Source organism: Sinocyclocheilus rhinocerous, unplaced genomic scaffold, assembly GCF_001515625.1.
Source record: "Sinocyclocheilus rhinocerous isolate Xijiao unplaced genomic scaffold, SAMN03320098_v1.1 scaffold785, whole genome shotgun sequence".
Classification (NCBI taxonomy): domain Eukaryota; kingdom Metazoa; phylum Chordata; class Actinopteri; order Cypriniformes; family Cyprinidae; genus Sinocyclocheilus; species Sinocyclocheilus rhinocerous.
This window is the reverse complement of record NW_015660521.1, coordinates 388246-400678: the sequence shown is the minus strand read 5'-3', so window position 1 is coordinate 400678 and position 12433 is coordinate 388246. Positions and strand designations below refer to the sequence as shown.

Genomic DNA, 12433 nt, shown 5'->3' with positions numbered 1-12433 from the left:
CGTCTTGGGAACATGAGAACCAATGACATTTACTGTCATTGATGCCAAACCAGGCATGACGTGTCATGCATCTTGAGAAACTTGAGTTGTATAAAAAGATAGTAAGAGAATATCATACAAGTTAAATTTTTTGTTTCTCAGACCTATTGTATGACTTTATACTTAATATTGTACAGAATATGTAATAAATAACTGTTATACATATTGTTACATGCTAGCCCTTTTAGTCTAGAGGTAATGGACCTAGCAGTAACAAATTTTGGAGAGAGAGAGCACAGGGACCTCTTGGCTCCAGCCCCAATAACACCTCCAAACAAGAACTTAAGTTTTTTTTTATTAAATCATAAGAAAAAGATAAAGGGAAACATAAGCTTCAGGAGGGAGCAAAGGCCAACACAAAAAGATTTCGAACTCTGTTTTAACCATAACTTACCTATGCATAAAAGAAAATAACAAAATGAACTTCCCTATCTCCTTGACTACCTAGATAACCAGGAGAAAAGCGATTAAAGAAAAAGGCACCCACCTCCCTGCAAGTTTCCTTACAAAACACTTAAATTCTAAACAAATTTACAAGTCCCCAACTAAATCCACAGTAGCACCAATGGTTAGCACTTAATAACAACAGAACATAATAAAGTTATCTGGAACCAGCAAAAAGAAATCCATGTGACAGGTTACAATCTGCAACCCTCTCAGTTTGTTGTGAGGCAGTGCTGGCTTTATATGCTGGCTTTCTCCTGGCTGCAGCCAATCAGTGGAGCTGAGGTGAATGGACAGCAAATCAGCAACAGGTGAACCCAATCACCTGCATGAGAATGGTAGCAGTAGACATGGGGGGAAAAAACAAAAGAGAACACACCACAAAGCACACAGAACAAATCACAAATAAAATACGTCTCAGGACATGACAATATGAATAGGTTAATATTATGTGAAGTCACGTGTAGCCTATGTGTGTTGTAAGTGTGTGATATATATATATATATATATATATATATATATACACACACAGACACAGACAGAATACAACATTTCATTGTATTGTAAGCTCTCGTAAATAATAATATCCTATTTATATAAAAGAGTGCTTTATGGGCTACACTGCTCCCTGTAGAATATTGCCAAAGCATTTCAATAAAAGGCAGTTTTAGCATACATTTCCCTCGTGTCACTATAGAGTTAAAACAATAAAATCAAGACAATAAAGCAGCATTTCCGTTTCAAGATGGTGAGTTTTCTACCGAATCAGTTCCCATGAACACATGGCTGGTTTTATGAAGAGACACTTTTATTGCAGCACCAGTTCGTGAGCTGATTCATTCACTCAGAGGAACCGAAGCTCAGATGGGGAACTGACAGCACAGGAGGAGGACTTACACGAACACATCCACTCCTCAAGGAACGCCGATTACATTTTCTGTGGGGAATATAAACAGCAACAGGAGTTACATTGTTGCCAGTTGCCGGGAATTATTTGTTACTTTGAAACGCGTCGCTTACTCGCTGTGAAAGTGAATGGATACAAAGTTTTTTTTTTTCCTAGCAAGTTTTTAGCCGCCTGGCTAACCAGCCGTAGGATATGAAGACTTCGGGTCCACAACAGATTTACAGACTCAGTATTTACTCTTAGTGAACTCTTACGAGAACTTTTATTTCGATTTATTTCAGCGGAGTCCAACATATGTGTTGTGAAACAGCGAGCAAGTTTGCGTAAGTAAGTTGATATTTCTTCATAACAAAAGATCTAAACTGGCTGACATGATAGAGCTCTACTGCTTGTGTGTATGTATTTCTTTATGTAATTATGTATGTATTTATTTACTTATTTAAAATGTATTTATTGTTTTATTTGAATTCATTATATTTTACATTTGATTTATTTTTAATGAATTATTTTATCATTTTCTTATTTTATTTATTCTATATTTATGTTTATTCTATATTTCTATATTTAATTTTTCATACTTGATTTTAGAGCTTTTAATAATAAATACCCTTTTTAAATGTTTATTCATGTCTTATTATAGACGCCTTTTGTTTACATTTAAACTATGCTGAAATTTAGCCTGCAAATAAACATGCTTATCAAAAATTAATTTATTCATGTTGGATAAAGTCTAATTTTTCAGCTTTTCGCATTTCGCCTTTGGGTGAAAATGTCTATAGTGTTGACACCATAGTTGAGTTATTTATTAACTTTTACAGCTCAATATGCTAGACAGTATTTGACACAATGTTTTGTCATATAGGCTAGACATGATTAGGTTTAGTTTTGACAGTGAACTTACTCACTTTCCCACCCTCTTGATCTACTCCACCCAGAGACATGTCCCCTCATGCACAAGTACCTGGGTGGGTGGATCACCTGTTCAAGGTAATATTATAGTTTATTTATGTCTTGATTGTCTACCATTTAAGGGCTGGGGTAATACTAGTGTCTGGTTGATGTTGGCGTTGTAGGGGTGTTTTGTGTATGTCTGCGGTTGCTGATGACTCTTTTGATAACCAAACCCCAAACGTAGAGCTTCGTCGGCGTACCTGGAAGCAGGCGGCTTGGAGAAAAGAGAGAAAGGATTTATACCCCCTTTCAGGTTGTGGGTTAACGTCACGAGATCTTCCTCCTCGCACGCAGTCGGGAAGTTGAAGTCAGGATGATTGGAGTTAGACGGCTTACTGCAGACCCTCGCAAGTTGTAATTAACTGCTTGGTCTGGCCGTCCAAACCTACGCAGTACCATGTGTGAACTTTGCCGTGTCCAATTTCATTCCAGACATCTGAGTCACAAAAAACAAGCTTGGAAATACTACACCAGATTAAATTTGTAAAACCATCGTTATGGACATTCTGCTGATCCGGACTTCCTGTGAATCAGGAAACACAGGCTAGGCCTTCCTGCACACGCTCGCAGACACAAGTGGGTCAGTAGATGCGATGATCAAGGGGGATGAAATCTGGTTCGAATCACGGAGAGATTCCAGCGCGTACGTTAGATGTAGGTCATCCAGAACAAAGGCATCATTTTCGGGTCCGGCTGATCAAATGTGGTCATATTTACCGAATTATGTCGTTCAATCGCAGTGCCAAGAAATTCCAGCATGTCTTCACTCTCAGCGTAATGTGCAACGTGTCCAAAACACTTTGGCTGCAGATGAGGGCTTGCGTTAGAGCTGCCAGATCCATCCCGTCTACAGTAGACGCAGGAAAGAGGAATTTCAAGTGGCCTCTTTTTGTTGCATAGACACCAGCACTTATTAACATGCATGAAATCGTGCATATTTTCCTCATTGATGTGCTGACCGCTCGTTCTTGTGCCACAATGAAGGCCCTTCTATTATGCGCACATGGATGTGGAAATACTTGGAATGCCCGTCCTTTTCGTGCAGCGGCTGAAAGAAGCTTTTGGGGAGGAGTGAAATTTAATTACATTATGCTCAAGTGTGTTAATGCATGGCAGTTCTTGGGACGGGCCCAGCTGGAGAGGGTGGGAGTGGGGGTGGTGGGTGTTCCTGGGGATGGAGGCCCCCAGAATGCTTTGTCTTCTCCCATGTTCCTGTGGTTGTCCGTCTCCTCTTTGTTAGGGTTTTTATTTTTGGTTTAGCTGCTGACCTTGACAGTGACGATCTTTGGTTTCCTGCATTTATGCAGCATGCAGGGACCATCATCTTTTATGTGTGCAAAATGTGCTTGTCAGTTGGATGCATGATATTAAACCTGACATTGCATTTTTTTGTGATATATATATATATATATATATATATATATATGTGATATGACAAAATACAGGAATTTGGAATGTTCACCAAAGTATTTGAACAGCAATATTTAGAGAAAGTGAATCATACTAGAATAAGTGGGGTGATTTTTTTGGGGCGTGCATTTGCAAAGAAAATATAAATAGAAAAACAAATTCTGAAAAAAGTTTACTCTGAAGATGTTTTTTGAGTGTGAAATACTTTTAGGGCTGCAAGATTTGGGAAAACTTTTTTTGGGGGTGTTCATCATACTTGATCTTTTTTTTTTTTTTTCAACAAATCAACTCAAACCTCTTTCAGTAACCATTTCAGTTTTAAATAAATCTTAAATAAACCCACTTGTTGAGTTTGCTTTTTTCCTTTGCAGGCTTCAAAGTGAAGGAAGAATGGCAGAGGAACTGACTCCTACAGGAAAAGGGTTCTTTGGTGATCTTTATTAACTTCATTGCACCACAAAGGAAGGGTTTCTTCCTTGATAGGCTCGCTGTTGCAATGCCACACAGTCCTGCGGTGTGACGGCAGCCTCGTCGTCATGCTGGCCCTTGGAGTGGACCATGGAAAAAGAGAGGGGAGTGTCGTCGCAGGGAAGACGGTGACAACAACGGCAGCGTGGCCGATCACGCGAGAGCCTGGCGTCAACATCAAGCAGAAAATCTCCCAATGGGAGGGACTCAGCCAGCAGGAGGACGTCCCCAGTGGGAATATTAAGCCCCAGCGGACTCTTGCATCTCGCAGGCTTTCAGGGGACCTCCTTGGAAATGGACTTGATGGCAATGATGGAGGTCGTAACAAAGCGACTGTATCAAAAGCCAAAAGCTTGGGTTTGGATTTCAGGGAAAACCAGATGACTTTTAGACCAGTTACAGATGAACTCCAGTCTGATTTCCCAAGAAATCGAACTCATTCAAATAAATTAGTTACATCAACTCCTGTGACTAAGCCTTTAAGCACTGTAACCCAAGTCCAAGTGGCTAAACTGAATGTTAAAAGCAATAATATCAAGACAAACCATTTCACAGATGTCGAAATTACATCTCTACCTCAATGTGTAGATGATCCAGAGGCGTCATTGCCTCCGGGGAATTTTTACACCTCCAGGGGTTTCTGGAAACGACTGGAGGCAGATGACTGTTTATGGGAGAAGGAGAAGGATTCCTCAGTGGTGACTAAGGGTCTTGGTGAAATTGGACCTTCTTCTCCTCCACCTAAACCACAGCGCACATTCCAGTACAAGGGTGCGAGCAGTCCGCCCGGCCAATGGATCCAACTGGAGGACCAGACTCCATCAGTCAGCAAATCGAATCAAGTCCGGAAGCATGACATCATACTAAAGCCACCCAGCTGTCCACCTCCTCCTTGTCCAGTCAATACTATCAATGGGTTTTCCAGAAACAGAAAGAACAGGTGAATACTTTTCCCACAGTGTGGATTACATTACACAGCTAATCCCAAACATAAGAAAAGGAAATGACGGAAGTTTTAGTACAGCGTCCAACAGTTGTAAATACTTTAAACTCAATTTCTTATTCATGAATGGATCTTGTCAGGTGCTGCATTAAATATATTTATGTAATCACTTCACAATCACAATATATACAAAATATTACAATATTTAGAATTTGTTTAGTTATTGTAAACAAAGTCTTTCTTTCATTGAGGTTTTTAGTTGGTAGCAGGCATGTATACAACAAAACAATCATATGGCTTACAAGTTCTTAAAGGGGGAAGGGAGACAAAAAGAAAATACAGATGAAGTACAAGATCAAACACAAAATTGCCATCAATTATTTCTGTTCTTTAATTGTTGAAGTCTTTAACAGCATTTTTAGATCCATATGATGCCATTTCCACCATTGTACTTGTCCATTCTTTGTTCTTTTTTTAAATTTCTAATTTAAAGTAATATTATTTCCACTTTTGGTTTTCCACCCAGTTTGTCGTATTTTCATTTTGCTGCATCATAAGTAATGTCATGCCGTCAAATGAGTTAATATAAAATAATTGGGTTAATAAAATGGCAGATTTCAAAAACTAGCAATATAACGTGATCAAACAACTTCCTCATATAATTATATTGTACAAAAAAGCGGGTTGATAAGCCTTTATAAATAGCGTTTTGCTGGCTTTCAAAACCTGTTAAACCTGGTCACAAATGATATATCCTCACGAACAATAGGTGTTGGCCTGAAACGTTCTCATACCGATATGCCTTACCTTGATTAATAGCTCAAATCATGTGGATTGTTGAGGAGAGGTGTGCTATTAGTTTTCAAAGTGATCAGATTTTAAACATCCCATAGACTTACATTGAAGGACCTGAGCAAGAATATCATAGAATGGAGAATATAAAATATGTTCACAAAACTTGAAACACGCTTGCCGGTCCGGATGTGAACTATGATCAGCGCAGTGAGTGTAGTTAAACTCATCGCGGTGTTCAGCGCAGAAACCGCTCTCTCATGCGCACGCCACGTGTTGTTACGGTCATGTTTACAGAGGTGAACTGACAGTGTGGAAGAACGAAATTGCTCCAAAAAATGAAAAAAGAACCACTTTTCCCTTAATAATAGACATAATGAGTGCTATTGTTGTTTTCACTGATGTTCAACCTGTTCATATATGTTAACATCTCACTTTAAAGTGACAGTTTAGCCAAAAATGAAAATTGTCATAATTTTCTTACCTTGTGTCTTTTTTTTCTAAACGTAAAAGAAGATATTTTGAAGAACATTGGAGCCCCATTGACCTTCATAGTATGGGGGAAAACACCAAGCACTAGAATGCACTAGAAGGACATGCATGACCGTTGTGCTAATGTCTAGCATCTTTTGCAGCGTATTGCATGAGTGCCACGTTTTTAAAATGTGGTCAAGTTAAAATAATTTCAGCTTTTACATGCAGAGCCGCTCATCAATGTCAGTTCCAAAACAGTGGACAAATAAGAAGACCCTGGAGGCGGGGCAAGAAGAAGAAAGTCATATACACCTAGGATGCATCGGGGGTGAGTGAAACACAGCCTAATTTTTATTTTTGGCTGAACTAACCCTTTAAAGCTTTTGTTTACAGTAGCAAGTTTAAAAAAAAAAAAAACCATTCCTGAGCACAAGTTTTTAGACGCTTTCTGTGTGAACTGCCCCTAAAGCATTCTTCAAAATATCTTCTTTTGTATTCCAGAGAAGAAAGTAAATCATACAGGTTTGGAATGACGGTGAGTAAATGATGACAGATTTTTTGGGGTGAACTTATGTAAACACCACTCACAGTTTCTTAAGAAAGTTTACAGATCTACTTGTCGTTCTCGTTTATTTCATACTCTGAGTTGGACAGCTTTGTGTCAGAGGACAGCGTGGAGAGTTTAGCTGTGAGTGGGCGATAGTTTAGCTGTCTGGCCTCGTCCCCAGCTGTCATGTCAGCTGTTCTTTGGCAGAATCGCAGCCCATTGTCCACATTTGGCCTACTTCTGTTTCAACGAAGCCTGCTGAGGTCACTCAAGGGCTTTCTGAACACTCATACGGTCACGCTGTTGTTTACTCCTTCCTCTAATTGTTTTTCTTCTTGATTATTTGGAGCCCAGTGTTTGTTCCAGTCATAATGTATCAATTCTATATCATGTCTATTTTAAATGTTTGATGTGAATTCTGGAATGTTCCTTTTTGGATTAATGGTTACCCTTTATGAAAGTCCCAAACCTTGTTGTCGGATCACAATACAGGGACTGTTCACACTCTTGGTCCTTTTCTCCACAGGAAGTCATTTGAGTTTGAGGATGTGGTACGGCGGACAGCCCAACAGGCCTCTAGAGGGAAGGAGGGCCACCGATCAGGTCTTTACCACGCCCGGTCTGAAGACAGCATCTATGAGGACATCATCTGTGAGTGATTCTGAGAACGCCAAGACACACGTCATCGATCTGATATTACTGTGAAGCATAGTAGAAAATATGTCTGCACTGACTCTCGTCTTATTGTATTCACTTTTTTCTTATACACTACCATCCAAATGTTTGGGTTCAGAAAGATTTTTTTTTTTAAAGAAATTAATATTTTTATTTAGGAAGGATACATTAAACTGATCAAAAGTGACAATAAAGACTTATAATGTTATGAAAAGAGCAGCAAATCAGCATATTAGAATTTCAGTCATATTAGAATAGATTTCTTAAAGATTGTGTGACGCGAAGACTGGAGTAATGATGCTGAAAATTCCGCTTTTTGCTATCACAGGAGTAAATTATACTTTCAGATATATTCAAATTGTTTTAACAGCTGTTTTAACTGTTTTACTGTGTTTTTGATCAAATAAATGCAGCTTTGGTGAGACTTCAAAGTATTGAAAAATCTTACTGACCCCAAACATTTGAAAGGCATTTTAGTGGTGCATGCTTTACTTGCATTAATTAACATGCTTACACAGACAGATTTCTTAGATGTCTTCCTCTGTTTTTGAGATGCCATGCCAATTTGATAGTCTTAACTTGTAAAAATGCATCCCAAGATAGCTGCATTAGACCATCTAGCTGTTTTTGAAAGCAAAAAGGAATCTTATTCGCCGAATAGTTGATTTTGAAACCATGTTGTTTTGCATGTCCTTAAATGTATTGAAGCCAGAATAGAGAACACCAAAATGTTTTTTGCGTGACTTATTATTATTATTATTATTATTATTATAGTAGCTGCAACTTTTTCTCAACTAATCATTTACAGCGGATATGTCAAAAGAGAACCCATATGAAGACATCAAGCTTTCTCCTATGTGTTTACCTATAAGACGGCCACGAAACTACACAGTTGGACAGAGAGAGAGCCCTCACATCAAGGTGACTGTCATTTTAAATGCATAGTGATTTTGTCAGATTTCAGTAAGTAGCATATACACTCGCTCAAATGTTTGGTTTCAGTAAAACTTTTTTTTCTTTCAAAAAAGTTAATTCTTTTATTCAGCAAGGATGTATTGATCAAAAGTGATAGAAAAGGCACTCATTATTTTGCAGTTTATTTCTTTATTAACTAAAAAATGGTTGTTTTAAATTGTTATATGTTTTTACCATTTTATTGCATTTTTGATCAAATAAATGCTGCCTTGTTGAACTTAAGAGACTTCTTTAAAAAACTGAATTTTCAGAGCCATTTATTCCCACTGATTTATTTATTTATTTTTATTAGAAAAAGAAATTTTACATTAAGGCCACTGGCTAATTGTTAATCTAAACTATCTGTTTTCTCACTTCCTACTCTTGTCTGTTACTGTATGCAGATCTCACCGAAGCCCTTCACACTATTACCTAACGGTGACAGGTTGCATAAAATGGGGCGGGACCGCAAAGAATCCATAACGTCACCTACACGTACCTCTACTACAAACACTCCTAAATCATCAGCAGCCAAACCTGCTACTACATACAGGACAAACCGACAACCCCCGGTAAACCCACACGCATAAACATGTGCCTGAGACGTCATTAAACATTGCTCAACATGTGCCTACTGTCACCTGTTTCTCTGATTGCATGCATATGAACTTTAACCAAACTTTTACATGATATAATAAATTCTTTAGTATTTTATAAACAGAAGAAACAGAAGCTTTCCACATCCAGCATCTTGAGAAAAAGACCTAATATTACCTACATGAGTTGATGATACTGAGTTAAAAAATATTCATACAAACTTTAATTACATTAGGGAAAGTTTTTTCACAAAATAAAAATGTATATGTCAGCTTTAATGCACTTATCAAAACAACATAAGCAGTCAAATGTCAAAAGTAACAGTTTTAATGACAAAAAAGTGTTCAAAATGTATAATTTAACTAACAATCTCCAAAGGAGTGGGAAAATATGTTTTCTCCGAAAACAAAAAAACTCTGTTTAATGTCTTAGAACTTCACATAAACACAAGTTTATAAATAAGTCTTTTTCACAAAATATGTAATTTTCTGTCACGGTTTGGATGTAGTAAAACACCTACAGATGTAGCATAAAACATGTGTGTCATGTTTGCATTGTCTTCTGTCTTAAAATGACAGGCATAAGGCATAAAATCAGGAATAGGCATGATTCATGCATGTTAATGTCTGCTGAGAATTCAACAAATAGTTTGAGGAAAATAAGAATCATGTCTTTTATGGCAGTTTTTCTGCTGATTAAGGGATAATACAAAACTTCTTTACCTTACAAGTGGTTGTCGAAAGCAAAAAATGCAATGAAATGCATCATATTTTGTAAGAAAATGTGAACTGCTAGAGCAATACATGCTCTATTCTGTAAGAAACAAGTATTGGAATTCATTCAGAAAATATGATGCAGGGTAATTATTTTATATAAATAATTTTTTTATGCATTTGATACATAAACCATTTCTCTAGCCTGTTTTGTCCCAGTTCTCATGAATAAAATAGCAGTGAATATAAGAAGAAAGAGAAACAGACATAGTCTGAGTAGAAATGTCAGCTTTGATGCTTGAGCAGGAAGAGGGAAAAGGAGGGAGGAAGTGGTGAGAAGATGGATGGATGGTGGCAGGAAACGCTCCGTTTTGGCGCACGAGAGATTGAGGATTATCATGAAGTGCCGGTGCATCATACTGGACGCTGCTGCTGACTAATCAGCTATATTCAGCTTTGTGTCAGTATGATCCATACAATTATTTTGGAAGAGCTAAAATCAGCAGGCCGAAGCAGTGTAGATGAAGCTCATGGAGAAATGCTGTTTTAATAAAGAGAGTGAGCAGAAAGGGGAGGCAAGAACCCGCCTTTCTTCAATAGAAATCACCCATTTTAACATCAAACAGCATGTGGGAAATGTGGAAGCTGTTCAGTCAGATGTCAAGTTCTTTTGTAGGTTGTGCTGACTGGTTAGCGCAGATGTTATTTCATCTTTTCAAAGTGAAACATCTGAAGACACTACCAAAATTTTATTTTAGTTTTATTTAGATATACTATTAGTACTTATTAATATTTTTAATTGGCTTTCTTTTTTTATATTTCCTGATTTCATTTGAACTTTATTATAACTTTTAGTAATTTTGTGCTTTTTTTGTAATATTCCTATAATTAGCTTTTCAGTTTTATTTTTTAGTAATTTTAGTACTTCAACTTAAGCATATTTTATTTCATTTCTTTGCTAAGGCAACATTTCTCATTTTCGGGTGCCTAAAAGGTCTTTACTGTCCACACACATGGTGAGCATTATGTGTTTATCGGGGGAAAGCACCACCACGCTGTTTCCGCTCATCAAGGGCAGATGCCACAACAGTGTGCTGTCTCACTGCTCTCACAGTTAAAAAACATTAAAAAAATCTTACTGACCACAAACTTTTGAACATTAGTGTACAAACTAAAGTTGTAATCAAGCTGGAATATTGCTTTTAGGATACAAAAATGAAATCTTGTTTGTGTGTTTCTCATGCAGCTTGTAAACAGGATCCAGGAGATATTTGAAGCCAAAAGAGGAAGGAAACGAGTATGGGCGACAGCAACCAGAGGTAAGAGGATACATATTTCATATTTACCTGGTTTACCAAGAGAAGAAGTCTAATCAGGCAGTAAATGTGTGTTTTTTGGCAGATGAATTAAGTGGAACAGAGAGTGATCCTGAGGAGAGCTCTAAAGGTCAGTGTCAACTTCAGGCCTCGGCTCAGAGAACTCTTGTTTATTCAAGTTTAACTTGTATATCAAACCAGTCGAGCAGTTTTTCTAAACCCAACGAGGCTGTTTACATTCTTTTCCCATAGATCGCTCCCAGCGAACAGTGTACGTTCAGTCAACTTTAAAGCGACGGCCAGGTTACCGCACTTTAGAGAGGGACCTGATCCAACTACAAGAGCAGCAGCTCTTCCAGCAATTTGTAGTGGTGTCAATGTGGAGGTCAAAGCAGCGCATGATGCTTGCTCTGAGTGGTGCCTAAAAGGTCTTTACTGTCCACACACATGGTGAGCATTATGCGTTTATCGGGGAAAAGCACCACCACGCTGTTTCCGCTCATCAAGGGCAGATGCCACAACAGTGTGCTGTCTCACTGCTCTCGCAGTTAAAAAACATTTAAAAAAATCTTACTGACCACAAACTTTTGAACATTAGTGTACAAACAGTATGGGCGACAGCAACCAGAGGTAAGAGGATACATATTTCATATTTACCTGGTTTACCAAGAGAAGAAGTCTAATCAGGCAGTAAATGTGTGTTTTTTGGCAGATGAATTAAGTGGAACAGAGAGTGATCCTGAGGAGAGCTCTAAAGGTCAGTGTCAACTTCAGGCCTCGGCTCAGAGAACTCTTGTTTATTCAAGTTTAACTTGTATATCAAACCAGTCGAGCAGTTTTTCTAAACCCAACGAGGCTGTTTACATTCTTTTCCCATAGATCGCTCCCAGCGAACAGTGTACGTTCAGTCAACTTTAAAGCGACGGCCAGGTTACCGCACTTTAGAGAGGGACCTGATCCAACTACAAGAGCAGCAGCTCTTCCAGCAATTTGTAGTGGTGTCACTTAGAAAAGCTTCCCCTGGAAACACATACATCCCTGAGATCACACAACAGTTCCCTACGAAGGTAAAGAGACCTAATAAATTGTAATGACAAATTCTGGAAAAAATATAAGGCAGATCTTAATTTGTGGAATGTGTGTTTCAGCATTTTCTTTCTTTTTTTTTTTTTTATTAAAATTTTTTTTTTAATGTTTTTATTA

General features: G+C 38.0%; 1 protein-coding gene across 1 annotated transcript in view; it reads left to right on the top strand.

Annotated features, from left to right (window-relative positions):
• The first annotated feature begins 1053 nt into the window (after positions 1–1053).
• The window catches only part of LOC107725285 (DENN domain-containing protein 2C-like), a 17451-nt gene continuing 6071 nt past the window's right edge, over positions 1054–12433 (top strand). The window contains exons 1-9 of the mRNA XM_016534498.1: positions 1054–1713; positions 2268–2377; positions 4123–5159; positions 7502–7626; positions 8459–8571; positions 9009–9176; positions 11161–11233; positions 11316–11360; positions 12110–12297. Of these exons, the coding sequence (XP_016389984.1) occupies positions 4288–5159; positions 7502–7626; positions 8459–8571; positions 9009–9176; positions 11161–11233; positions 11316–11360; positions 12110–12297 (1584 nt within the window). The 5' untranslated portion in view covers positions 1054–1713; positions 2268–2377; positions 4123–4287. The remainder of the gene's footprint in view (positions 1714–2267; positions 2378–4122; positions 5160–7501; positions 7627–8458; positions 8572–9008; positions 9177–11160; positions 11234–11315; positions 11361–12109; positions 12298–12433) is intronic.